We start from the raw sequence: 14,121 nt of genomic DNA, 5'->3' as shown, positions 1-14,121 counted from the left end.
AGATATTTTGATTTTGTTTTCACAATGGGCGGCGGGAGGGGATACTGGCAAATCATTTGATCTCACTGTGACATATCTGCTAAAATTGGGATGGCAAGTACAGTTTATGTGCTGTGGGACATGGAGGCAGATGTCAGATCAAGATTTTGTTCTTTGGGGTTTTTGGGAGGCAGGAAGGAACGTCTGGGGTCCTGTGTTCCACATTGTTCACAGCAATTATTTTACCAGTACAATTTCTGTTTGGCTCTTAGAACCAAGACAGACCACCTGACTTGGCCGTTGCTCTGCCCTATCCAAATATTAAATGGTCCCTCCCTCTATTTCACAGTCTTTGACACTTTTCAGGGATGACATTCATGCCCCTTCTTCTACATTCATATCCGAGCCTTGTTTCAGGGTCAGGTGTTCTATTCTTTGCTCTGGGTTCACAGTCCAATTCGCCTGCTCCTCATCATGCCCTGTGCTCTTTTCGAGACTGGGAATCGTATTTCTTGCTTATGGTTCAAAGATGATCCCCTGGTCTGTATCAGCATTTTGGCACTCCCAAATGTCTGTGTTCACAGTCCCGGGACCTGTTGTCGCTCAGCAGTCTATTTCCTTGCTCTGGGTTCACAACCATATCACCTCTATTGAGTTCAGAGTCCGGCCTTTGTTCTAGCCTAACAGTCCAATATCAGTTCACTGTTTGTCCCCTCAATTCATAGACCAACCCCTATACTGGGTTCACATCTCAACCGGTGTTCTGAGCTCATAGTCCAGAACCCTACTTTTAGTTCAGTCTTGTTCCCTTACCCACCTCTGCCCTTTGACCCATTTTATGTCATCCCGCCTCTGTCCTTGGCTATCAACCAAGTATTCTTTCTGGGTACAAATAATGGCCCCAGTTTTCCTGTCTATTAATACTTCTCCCTGTTCTGGGTTCATATAATGGAACCGGTTTTTCGCAAAAAAAAGCCCTGTATTCTGTTCTTGGTTCATAGCCTAAGCCCTTTTCATCTTAACACCTTTTCTGGGTTCACATGCCTGTACCTTCCTTTGGCTCATAGCCCGCCAACTGCACTGGATTCACATCTCGCCGACCCCCCCATTCTAGATTTAGTCCTAGGGCCATCTTCTGAGTTCATATCCTATCCAATCCCATTTTGGGTTCCCCTCCCATCCCCTGTTCTGTCTTCCTGCCCCATCAGCTGCTCTGGGTTCTCTTCCCAGCCCCTATTCTGGGTTAACATGCCTCCCTACATTTGGTTCACAGTCCCATCCCTTGTTCTGGATTCACATACTAGCCCCCGTTCTGGGTTCTCATCCCAGCTCCTGTTCTAGGCTACTATTGCTTAGAGTTGGGTGAGCCAGCCGAGGCTCAGGCCGGCACAAGACAAAAGCGTGCCAGACCCTAATTGTGGGTCAGTGCCTGCCAGAAGCAGGGGCTGGCCATGGGCCCTACCTGATGCCTGATTGCTCTAGAAAGAGGTCTTCTGGTCGATCTGTAGAAAGTGCTTGTCAGAATGTTTTAAGAACGCTTGCCTGACATGAACAACGCACATACAGGAGTGCTTCTGCCTCACTGTCTATTATACCACTCCGCCACTTATACAAATCATTGATTGGCTCGGGGCAGGACAAGTAATCTACCAATCACTTCATGGTTGTCTTGGTTTGCATTGGCAAGGAGTGGTGTAGTGGAACAGAAAATGGGGTGTTGGTGATGTTGGAAAAGCTTGATGCAGAAGGTAAGTCCTGCATCATCCCACCACCATCCCGTTCAACATATCTGGGCTGGTCTCCTGCACCCTGTCGCACAGCTGTGCTGCCATCCCGGGTTTTCTTCCTTAGCCTTCTCTGCCCACTGCACTACCCCCCTCCTCCAAAAACACTGCCTATCACAGTCACATCACCATTTTCCTGCATCCATGTAACTAAGCTCTTCTGCATCTCATGTATGTAATCTCTAAGCCTTCTGTACCTTCTGTAACTAGCAAGTACTTCTGTAACAGCGCCACGATGCCCAAGGGCTGCTGTGCGCTTTATAAATGCTAATAAATAAATAAATAAATCCAGTGCCCCGTTCCACCATCAAAATGCAATCCACGTCGCGTCACTAGCGCCCTCCCGCTGCATTTGCTTTCAGGACAGTGATCACCATCATTGTTCCCCGTAACCTCGCATTACCACTGAAAGACCATCGCTGGCCCCCGCAGCCCCATCCCAGAACACACCATCACTGTTTCTCGCTCCTCAGCCCTGCCCACCTGTGTGGCATGTGAACTGTTAGTGATACACAAGATGAGGCCATGAGTAAGCCAAGAGGCAAATCACTTTGTGAGGGGGAGGGGCGCAAGATAAGGGTGCTCAATATGACACTACAGTCTAGTAAATCATTAGTGAAGATTGTTTTAATAGCATAGCCTGTCAATTAAATCACATCTAGGGATTCCCAAATAGGCAGATATGGATGTGCGATTAAATGATTTGCTCAGGATCACACACTTTGGTTAAGTGGAGAACCTGGGATGTGCTCTCAGTCTGTACTTTAGGCACTTTATCATATATCTTCCAAGCACTAGCTCTAGTGTTTACAAATAATCGTATGATTGACCCAATACTCCATGACATGTTTTAAGCGGATATTTTCCAGACTTGGCTTGTGTTTGGCCCTTCCGGCCAGGCCAGGAGGCTCCTGGCTCGGTCCTACCCATGGATCCCCCGGCTCCCAAAGCTGTAGTAGTTCCAGCTCCCTTTCTAAGATATGAATGTGCCCTTTGTTTTTGGCTCGCCTACTTGCCAATTACGCAGAGTGAGTGGTTTCCTGAGGCAGCCCGGCCGGTTCTGCTTTCTCACTCACAGTTATTTGAGAAGAGAAAGGACGTGTTAACAGCCTCACTCTTAAGCAGAGAGAGGAGGAGAGAACTAGAGACAGAGAAAGTTCTTCCTGTCAGCTCACAACAAGATATACCTGGGCGAGGAAGGCAGAAAGATCAACAGAGAGAGACAGACTCCCACTTTAGAAAGGTTGTAAAAGAGACCGCTAGCTAAACAGCTCCAGTGACCACAAGAAGTGAGAGCAGAAGGCACAGGCAAGTCAGGGGAGGCACGTTCCCTCCAGTAAGTCAGTCGACTGCCTCCGGGTTGGAGAGAGAGAGTCCTTTCAGCCAGTGATTCCGTATTTGGGTGAAGCTTTGGGTCAGAGTAGATTAGCCTTGGGGTTAGAATCCGGGCCGGCAGCCAGGACACGCTCGGGCCAAGCTGTGGCTCGGGCTATGGGTCAGGATGGCCAGAAGATGCTTCCCACGTCCTTCCTCCTGTTCTTCGTGCTTCATTCTGTCGTAGAGACGCAGGAGAGAAACAGCAACAACAAGGTGAGAACGCAGTTTATCATCTCCCCGCCCCATAAACAAACTTTTCCCATCTCTCCCAATCAGATCCTAGCCCTTCTACACTCCTCCTCTTCTCTCCCTGCCGTTCCCGCCTGCCCATCTCCCACTCTTCCTTCTACCCCACCCTCCTTCCCAGCCCCGCCTCTTCTCCCCTGCCCTCCTCTCTTCCATTCCCTATAAAGTATAAACGGTCCTCATTCAACAACCTCTCGTCTCTTCCGCTCGCTCCGTTTCTCTCCTTCCCCCTTCACCCTTTCCATTCACCTTCTTGCCATTGCGCCTTTCCCCACAACATGCAGAGGCTCCCTACCCCCGAGAATTGCCACCTCCTCCCCTTCTTTCTGTAACCTCTTTAACCCTCTATTTCTCATTCCCCACCCCAGCCCATCTCCCCCGATTTGTCCCGACTCCTCTGTCTCCGCTCCTCATTCCATCTCCAATCCGTGTACCTTGCTCCACTGCTCTCCATTACCCGTATCCCTCTCCCTCCCACGCCTTCCCTCTTTCCCTTATTCCCTCTCTTCTGCACATTTTACCCAGATTACACCTGACTCTTGTTTTATTTTTATTGTATATGATCTCCTGTCTGTCACTTGCTTCCCCCTGAGCGACACCTTTCCGGCGCCAGGCAGTTTGGGGTCCTGTGCATGCAGGAGTTTGTGTATAGGGCTCTGGTTTATCAGGCACGTTATGGCACACTGAGTGGAGCCTTGGCTGTACTTATGACCCGACGTTTGAGTTCTGTGATCTGTTATTATCTACTGTCTGTTGTGGCGCCACCAGGTGGCGCCTAACAATATCACACCCGGTCCCTTGGGAATGGGTGGAGCACTCAAACAGCAAACGAACGAGGTTACACACATCCTTGCAGCGTACGCTCCACGAAGTTCTTGGGAAATTACGACACATTCCAAAAATACAATGGTTCTGCAAGGACAGTTGAGTTGGGACAGAGTGAGTCACGTGAGGGTCCCCAGCAATTTATGAAAGGAAATGTCTAATTTCTCTTTTCCATCGGTGTATTCCCGGTTCGTCGTTTGTGCAGAATTCTTGCAAAACAAATATTTCTCGAAAATGTTGCCAGTTTTTCACGGCTACTTCTGCTGAATGCTGCCTTTCCGGTCTTAGCTGCTTCTGAGACCGTTGACTGCGTTGATGTTTATCAACATGTTTCTGCCTTTCGAAATTCCGTGTGTTCTTCCGTCTGTATGACCTCTGCAGACAATGCACCTTTTGATTGTACGCTTTCTTTTTCTTTTTTTTCTTTGACGCAATAGGCTCGATCCACAAGCCATTTTTTATTGAGCGAAAATACATTTGCACAAACTAAAAAGTTAAATTTACATATGCCTCCCACCTCAGGGACAGAAAAACACTTGTGAAACGTTAATCCAAACCCTCTCAATGCTGGCTAGCCCCTCCCCTTCTGGAGGAGGAATATTTTGCTTGTAATCCCTTGCACATCCTGCTATTCTTATTCCAAGCATAAACCTCCCAATATCCATCCACAGTTAGGATTGTGACGAGGAAGAGAAGGGCACCGTGTAATGTGGTTACAGGTAAGTAATCAGGGCATTTCTGCTTTGTCCCTCTTCCTCGTCCCACTTCTTACTTTGATGTGATGTTGTCAGATGACAACACATTAGTGTCATGACTGTTCTGTGGGAGCGAAGGGGTCACCTCGCTCCTGGCAACCTCCAGACACAAAGATATAATCAGTAGGCCAGTGCGGCCTTCGGTTAGCTGCGCAGCAAAGAATACACACACACGCTGCCGGGATGCATAAACCCGGACCGTCGACTCTTACGCAGTTCCAGTGATTCCTTTATTTCCCCAGCACGTGACCTTGGTCTCCCGCGATACACCTGACATCACAATGACGAGAAGCATCATGACGCGTGTATCCAAAAGGTAATAGAAGCAAAAGCCATAGAAGATTAGAGAGAGACTTTTAGAAAGCGAACCAAGTGTGTGTTTCTTTATTTCACACTTTGTGCACGTAGCAGAGCTCTGCTAAGCGACCATCACGCTGGCGAAGAGACGGCAGAAAGAACTCACTCTTGCCATCACTCGACCATGGTGAGCAACACTGTGCGTACACGCAGCAGCGCCACTGAATCCACAAACAAGGAGGGGGCAGCGACAATCAAAGCCCCATATCAGCATGAGCTGCCGTGCTCAGAACATGAGCACTGGTCCTCAGTGCAACATGTGTTGGGTGTCCTGACCCACGTTTGGACTATTATGCTGCAACATTTGGTGCTGTGGGCTTAGAAAATCCAAGATGGCGGAAAAACCCACATTTGCTCCAAAATCCAGGAAAACCGCGCAGTTTGTGCGCACACCAAAACGGTCGCCTGACCTGCCACCCACCAGTGTGAGCGTGAGTGGCCAGAAGCGCCATGAGCGAAATCAGTGCTAAGGAATATGGTGCTGTTCAAAATCTGTTGTTATTAATGTCAAAAATGGGTGCAATACTGGTGCTCACCACAACCAGAAAGCCAGCGTTTTAAAACCACCAGACACTTGTGTAAAACTGAACAAATGAACCCAAACCAGGCCAAAGAAAGACTTGCTAAGAGGTGGATACAATGTAAAACTATATTCTGAAATGACGGGAAGGAAGTAATTGTCTAATGTATGTATTGAAAATAGCTGGGGATGTCAGCAGCTTAAGTGAATTTGGGTTTAAAGCCACTAAAATCGAAATGTTTAGAATAAATGAGTGACCTACTTTTGAGTGTCACATAGGTTGCAATTGTTTAAATGTCATAGTTTTGAACTTAGAATCAGTGTTCTAGCTGCATGTGTAAAAATTGCAAGTTTGGTTTGAATGTAGAAAACTGGGAACCAAAGTGACATTTAGCTGAAGCCTGGCTTAAAGAGATTGAATTCTGCCTGACAACTACCCCCGACAGGAGTTGAAACTTGATCAGCAGCTGTGTTCCCAGGCCTGGCTGCATTCTGCTGCCCCTGCCAAAAGGAGATGACACCTCTCTGATTGAATTAGGGGAGTGGCACCTGGGGATTGCAGGAAACTGAACAATGAGCCTTCCTTGGCCCAGGCAGATGTTAAATTAGGGGGGTCGTAAATGGCTTCCTCTTGGAAGGAAATTGGAGGGGCGCTGCATCTGTGAGCAAGCTGAGTTGGGGGAAGTGGACAAACCAGAAATTCCACCATGTGCTTTGGAAAACCACACCCCTTTGGGGCCAGATCATAATTTTAAAAAGATGGATAATTCATAGTGCGGACTTGTAAAAATTATATAAATAATATCATCATTCTTGTGATTTTTCTGTGCACATTTTAAGAGGTGTCAGGACTCTGTGGTATGTTCTGGGGAGTAGTAGCGGAAAATAAGGTTTTTACTCCAAATGTATGCATGTTAAAAATCTGACACTTTATCATCTGAAACACATATCCCTTGTGCACATTTGTGTAAAATCTGGAAAAGTTTAGAGGTCGTTATCTGGATGAAAAGGGCAGAATTCTGTCAAAAGTGAACACAACATCTTACAAAGACAGGGATCAGATGTTTGGGTGCTACAGAAAATATGTTAACTGGCCATATAATATAGAAATATGGTACATAGATAAATGTGTAGAGATCCAGAACCAGAGAACCAGTACCAGAAACCGCCCAGAAGTCCAGTCCAACCTGTTGACCAGATCCGTGACAAGGCCCATTCCTTCCAAAATTAGGAGTGAGTACCCAGCTAGAACTGTGCAGAACCCATCTGTTAGCTTAAAATAATCTGATTCAAAACATTTGAACCTGTCCAGAACTGCATCATAGAATCGTGTGTCCCTTCTCCGATTTTAAACCTGTAAAAGTGTCATTTGCCATTTGAATCATTATTTAATTTCTGAAAAACTACCTTCATAAAATCGTCCGTATCTCTTGAACCGTTTGTGCTAGAAGCGAGATTTAACTTTCATTTTAAAGCTGAGATTCTAGGCTTTCCAACGAACCCAGAACTTTCTATTCATTATACTTTTTCCGTAAACGCGCTCGACGCACTCGGAAAAAGTGCCGCGATTTGCGATTTGGCTCAAATTTCTTCACTTGTCAAAATAGCAGCTTCTTGCTTTCCTTTGCTGAAATTCGTTTGCAACCTGACAATCATTCGTAGAGCATTGATAAAGTGATCCTGAACTAATTTAAAGTAGCTATCACCCACCCCAAATCTCTTATAGGGAATTAAAATCATTTTTAGCATATTTTTCCCTTCTTTGCATACCACCTTTAAAGTACTTTGCCTGTGTTTAAAATCATCCCTGTTTCTCTAAGCTTGCTAGGGGGGAACTGAATTCGTATTGTACTGGGATTGTATGCCTGAAGACTGTGTGTGTTACTTCCATCTCCTTACATTGCATAAGGGGGGAGTGAACTGTCAGAGAAAAAGTGATCATATTATCTTTTGCTGAAATCATATCAAGTTTGTTTCTGTACTGCCTTTTATTCATTTTAGCATCTCCTTGACCATAAAGCATTCCCAGCTACCTTGTTCTTTCCATACCAACTCCTAAGTAATAAAATAAGGGCGCTAGTGTGAGATTATCCATTGTTGATCAACATCATATTCTTAAGTGTGATAACAAATATTAATTTATTATAAAAGTGTGATATATATCTATTGTTTAATTTTTCTAATAAACCTTTTGAATTTGCAAAACAAACCTACTTCTTGGCTCAGTGGGGTCAGGGGGATTCTAAGAGAGGGGCGTTATACAAGGGCTCATCATCCAGATTATAACTTGTCATAAAATGTCATAAAAATATATAAATAGGGCTTCCCTTGAGCAATCCCAGACAAGGCACTGACTTAGTGGGAATGCTTGATTGGAGTCATTAACACATCACATCTCAGAAACAGCTTCGGGTAGAAACAGATGCCGGCACACATGCAGACAGACACCTGCCAGCTCTTGAGCAGCAGAGCAAATGTGGTGGTTAACCACAATGCAGAAGGGCCCGACACAGTATTCGGTGTCCGAGCAGGGGGGAAGCTTGGGTAGAAGCGCCTTGGAGCGACAGATCCCCCTGCCACCACAGGCAGCCATCATGGCGGAGGGACTGCCCAAGATCAGAAAAAAAAACAGCAAACTATGATCTCATAGCGTCACCAGCATGGGCGGGAACACACAAAATAGCCCACGAAGGTGCCATGTGGCTACACTCATCCCAGGGGACCTTTATGAAACCATTCAACCGGTATGGCCCAGGATCAGTCCTCAGTGGGAACTATGGCTGCAACAATTTGAATTACACATTAAGTAACGGAAAATCACAGACCAGGAAGAAAAGAGGACCTTCCTAATGCTCAATTTAGGGACACTAGCGCTGAGATTATTCAGCGCACTACCGAACAGGGGGACGGAAGATGATTATGAAACAACAAAAACTGTCCTTACCAACAAATTCAAACCACAACTAAACCCTGTTTTCAAACTTTTTCATATGAGCCAAGCACCCCAGCTGCCCAAAGAGAAAATCTATGACTTCCATGCCGGTTAAGATAGATGGCAATAGGATGCGATTTTCCTGATGAGTAATTCGCGGTGCGCCAACAAGTGATCCATGGATTCTCATCGGAAAAGTGACGCAGGGCTCTATTGTCGGAGAGGAATCTAGCACTGGAGTGCATATTGATCACGGGACGCCAAAGGGAAAGGATGGATGCTCATGTAGTGGCCATGGAGACACTAATGAGCAAACTACCGTTAGACTCAGAGAAGCCAGAAAGCACTGTTGCTGAGTGAGCACCTGGAACAAAGGCTGTGAAAGGAGTTTCCCCATCCAGAAATGGCAATATTCCTGCAAATGGTGCAGAGGCGAATGGCACAAGGAAAAACCATGCCCAGCACTGGGAGTCGTCTGCCGGAGATGTGGCAGTCTGAACCACTATACATCGGTCTGCCTCAGCTCAACACGCCGCAGGTACCTAGATAACAGGCATCCAGAACACCAAGACAGCAGAAACGCTAACAACTACCAAGACAAGGACAGCAACACTTACTCTGTCAAGAACCCCACGAAAACATACCAGAAGCGAGACAGAGGGAGAGCACGAGTATTAGCGATGGGACGCAGACCCGATGAGTGCGACAGTGATGATGAACAGTCAGAGGACGACTCTTCCCGAGAACAATCGACAGGTCACCGCAAAACAAGTAGCAAAGAGTCCACCTAATTTCAGCCATTAAACCCAAGAAAGGAAAGACAAAGTGAGGACAACAATCACAGCCAATGTGCATAATTCTAGCAGACGGTGCCCCAACGAAAATGATGATCGACACCCGAGTCACCATGAATGTGATGCCGGTAACTCGCTTTGAGAAACGGTCTCCTCGCCCACAGCTGCAGCAGAAGATGGTGCAGCTATATGCATATGGATTCAGAAAGCCATTACCCGTGAAGGGGTCATTTAAATCAGAGCTAATATATAACAGAGAAAAGTACAGCACCCAAATTTGTGTAGTAGCTGCAGGCACTGAAACATTCCTCAGCTGCAAGACAGCTGAGCGGCTAAAACAGATTCATTTTGCATTCAGCATACTCACCCATGAAATCAAACAATTGATGCAGGAACACTCCAAAATATTCCAAGGTATTGAATGTCTAAAAAAAGCACTGCCAAATTGACCCAAAAATGGAACCTCGAGCAGTGATACACAGGAGTGTTTATTTATTTTTCTATTTTCTTTATTTATTGTTCACTTGTTAGGCTCTTATACAGCAAGTACATACTGTTTCAAAGCACCCACAGGACAACAGGGAGGGGACAACAGGGAGGGGACAAGGGAGTGATACACATTAAATACACAAAAACAGTGGAGGGGAAGGAAAAAGGACGAACCTACTATGCATTGTGAGTATTCAGAACGTGCAAGTGCAGCAAGGAAGAGGGCAGAGGGGGGTAGGTAATGGAGTGTCGGTGCTCGTGGGTGAGCAACAGATGAAGTGCATGGTGTGGTAAGTGCTACAAGGCATGGAGCAGTGTTGGGTGTAAGTGCAAGCCTCCACAGCGTATGGAGTGCCAAGGCAAGTGCTGAGGGTAGACAGAAACTGGATCGATTGGGTGTGCACCTGCCCAATGTGGTGATTGGCAGGGAATGACAAATCACCCCCACAATTGAGGATTTAATTGTTGACCTAACGAGGCCCAAGATCTTCAGTAAACTGGATCTGAGATCTGGTTATCACCAGATCAAGCTTGCAAAGGATTCAAGATACATTACAACTTTCTCCTCGCACCTAGGCCTGCACAGGTATCGGTGGCTCAACTTTGGAATATTGTCCGCCGCCAAAGTGTTCAAAAATTAAATCAGGAAGGTTCTCATGGATCTAGCTGGCATAACAAATGTCAGCGATGACATACTTGTCTATGGAAGAAACAACAAAGAGCATAACACCGGCTTGGCGGCACCATTGCAGCACCTAGAAGACTCAGGGCTCACTCTCTGCACTCAGAAGTGTGAGTTTGGCAAGAAAGAACTAGCATTTTTTGGGTATGTTTATAATGACAAAGTGGTGTCCCCGGATCCCACAAAAGTCACTGATGACAAGAGCACTGAGTAAACCCAACTCAGTGACAGAAGTATGGAGCTTTCTAGGGATGGCAACGTATTGCAGAAGGCTCAACCCGACCTAGCAATGGTAGCGACCCCACAAAGGGAACTCAGTGGTGTAGCAGTGGTGTAGCACACACTTTGGAGGCCCCCCTGCAAGCCATGTTGAGGGGACCACTTTCCCAGCTCGGCCACACCTCACGGGTCACGCCACACTGTGGACCGGCCTAGATTACCACGCTTGCACAATACATGCAAACGTGCTGCTGCAGGGGTATGCCGCACACTGAACCAGGAGAAAGATATATATGTGTTTTAATGCATTATACTGCACACTTTCTGAGAAAAACTGGCTAAAAATCCACAACATTTTGTATTTGTTTTGTAGGGTAACACCAATCCAAAAATCCAATGCATGGAAGTAACCAACAATGTAAAGGAACATTAATGCTTTAATATAATGCTTTGCTGTTAAAAATGTCATGTCACAATGAAAACATGTCCAACTGGCTGCACAATGTAGACCATCTAGACATGTAATAACATATTCCAGTAAAGCATGCCATGCCACATTTAGACATACCTAGACTGATTGCACCAAATTGCCAGTCGAAGCAATAACATTTATCATGGTTGTTTTATCGCAGATGCCAGAAAAATATACAATGCCACAGTAAGACACCGCTAGACTGGCAGCACCCAAATACCAGTCTAGCCAGGTAATTACACTTAGCAGGACTGCTTTATCAAAAATGGCCAGTTAAAAAAAGTCAAGCCAAACTAAGACATTACTAGAATGGCTACACCAAAATGCCTCTCTAGCCACTAATACCACATATCATGCTGGCTTAGTCTGGACATGGATGACCATTATGATTTATTGTACAACTCCTGCCCCACCCCAAACCACAGCATGTCCCATCTCCCTCCCGCCCCTTGCCCCAACCCTCAAAATCAGCTCCTCAGCCCTGAATTACATTCATGCCCCTCTTCCTTGTCCCAGTGCTTATGTATGAGGCACCTTGCCTCATAGTTAAGTACTGGGAGGAGGATGAGTGGGACTAGGAGCAGTGAAGATCACATGTGTTTACGCCAGGCATTACCTCCATGTCCCGCTACCCCATCCCAGTACTTGTGTATGAGGCAAAGTACCTCATACACAAGTACTGGGATGAGGAAGAATAGTGATAGGAATAATTAAGGTTACCAATAAGTAATCAAGGCATTAAACACAAGCAGTGGCACAACACCATTGAGCTGACTGGGCTTCAGCCCTCTCACCCCTCCCCCTCAAGTTATTTTTGGGCTATTTTGACTCATCCTGGCTGACCTACAGAGTGTGGCTGGAGAGAACAGGACACAGATGTTAAACAGTGCCTGGGTCTCACCGTTAACAAAGGCCCAACACTTATTAACATAACGCATTTTGCTGTTAGTACCTGCATGCAAATGCACATATGTTTAGGCAATTCATATCGTGATGTGGTTTTAGTACTTGCATTCCAGGGAAGTGACTGCAAGGGTAGAGAGGGGACAGGAGACCGCTTATTCTCACAGCATTCCATAAGTGGGTGCTTTCAGACTTAAAGGAGAGAGTTTACAGCTTGTAACATTGAAGCTGCACTAGAATAGTCTCATCAGAATGTGTAAAGAAGTTAAATGCCCCCACACAAATAAGTTTGCCCTTCCCCCACCGCCCATGAAGTTAGCGTCTCTCCCAACATTTGAAGGGTTAGCACCCCTCCCCTGAAATGTAGGTTTCATTGCGTCCCTGATCACAAGCACAGACAGAATTCACCATACACACATACGCAAACTCAGCCACCCATACATGTAAGTGTGTACCCTTTCACCATACAGGCACACCCAGTCAGCCACCCATACATTTAAGTGTGTATGAGGAATGAACGTCCGGGGCACCAGTGGTCCAGGGATGAATATCGGTTTCTAAACCATCAATCAGCCCCACACCTGTAGTACACCAGAAGGGATCCCAACAGATTGTAACACAAGTTAATTATAAACCTCTTTGTCCAATTTTGGTAACGTGGACAGAATGGCAGGCTTATCTCTGCAAGGTCATGGATCAGTGGTTAGTTTCAACACAGAGAAAATACAATTATTACCCAATGATAAAAGGCACTGTCCTGTCAATGTTGTATACAAATATCTACTTTATTATTATTTGACAGACAGTTCTAGCACACTACAAATTATAACCCACCTTGCAAAGTAATGCAGAGGACAGACAGTTTCAAGAAGGAAAGGGGATGCACTCTGCAAACGGACAGGAGGGTAGTCGGTAAAGTAAGCGCAACAGTTCAAGTATACATTGGTTTCAGCACAAAGGGAGCAATTGGTCGTAAAATGTCAATAGGGGCCTTCGGAGAAGGTCCAGGAGGACAGAACAAAAATGTATCTTGTGCTTGTAGAAGTTCTTGGTGCTTGACAGGGTTGAGTCGGTTTCAGAGTGCATTGCAGCCCCTGCGACAGAGTTCAATACGGGAGACAGATGAGGTTATCAGGCGGCAGGCAATTCGGCGAGCGAGGCTGGACGGACGGCTGCAGGCCGGCTACACAATGGCTTAGGGTCAGGAATCGTTGTCTCAGTGCCGGTTGACGGGTCTGAAGCACTGGTCGAGGCATCTCAGATGACGCTAGCGAATGCAGCGTGACAACAGTTAGCAGTGCAGTTGGTTGCAGCTTGAGGGGCTCGACTGGCTCGAAAATGTCCTTGAAGATTTGTGAACTTTATTTTAACAGAAAAGGCAAAACTTGGACAATTGTTCTTAAATTGATAAATGTGATAAAAGTTTGTCAATTGTATAACCATATATATCATAAATAAAATAAATAAATAAATAAATAAATAAAAATTCCTTTAAGGCGGACACTGGTTGATGCTTGTTGATGCACTCCTCCTAGCTTTTTCACTGGGCTTGTGTTGTCATTTAAGGCAGACACCCAAAGCTGAGGAGAGTGGTACAGGCACCGGCCTTGTCTTGGGTTTGGTTCAGAGACTCTCTGGCACTTCCCACCTAGGAAGCTTGCTTGCAGATCCTAGCAAGCCTTTGATACTGAGAGGCAGTATATTACACGGTAGTGGCCATTTAGTTATGGTTAAGTTGCTGTTTCCATAGGAAGAGCACTTTTTTGGCGGCTTATAACTCGGCTCAC

General features: G+C 46.0%; 1 protein-coding gene across 1 annotated transcript in view; it reads left to right on the top strand.

Moving 5' to 3' along the window:
• The first annotated feature begins 2,876 nt into the window (after positions 1 to 2,876).
• The window catches only part of LOC138471996 (tumor necrosis factor receptor superfamily member 1B-like), a 340,373-nt gene continuing 329,128 nt past the window's right edge, over positions 2,877 to 14,121 (top strand). The window contains exon 1 of the mRNA XM_069609902.1: positions 2,877 to 3,353. Within this exon, the coding sequence (XP_069466003.1) occupies positions 3,255 to 3,353 (99 nt within the window). The 5' untranslated portion in view covers positions 2,877 to 3,254. The remainder of the gene's footprint in view (positions 3,354 to 14,121) is intronic.

This window comes from Ambystoma mexicanum, chromosome 8 (assembly GCF_040938575.1).
Source record: "Ambystoma mexicanum isolate Mex_15411 chromosome 8, UKY_AmexF1_1, whole genome shotgun sequence".
Lineage (NCBI taxonomy): Eukaryota > Metazoa > Chordata > Amphibia > Caudata > Ambystomatidae > Ambystoma > Ambystoma mexicanum.
The sequence above is the reverse complement of the archived record's forward strand: the minus strand, read 5'-3'. Positions and strand labels throughout refer to the sequence as shown.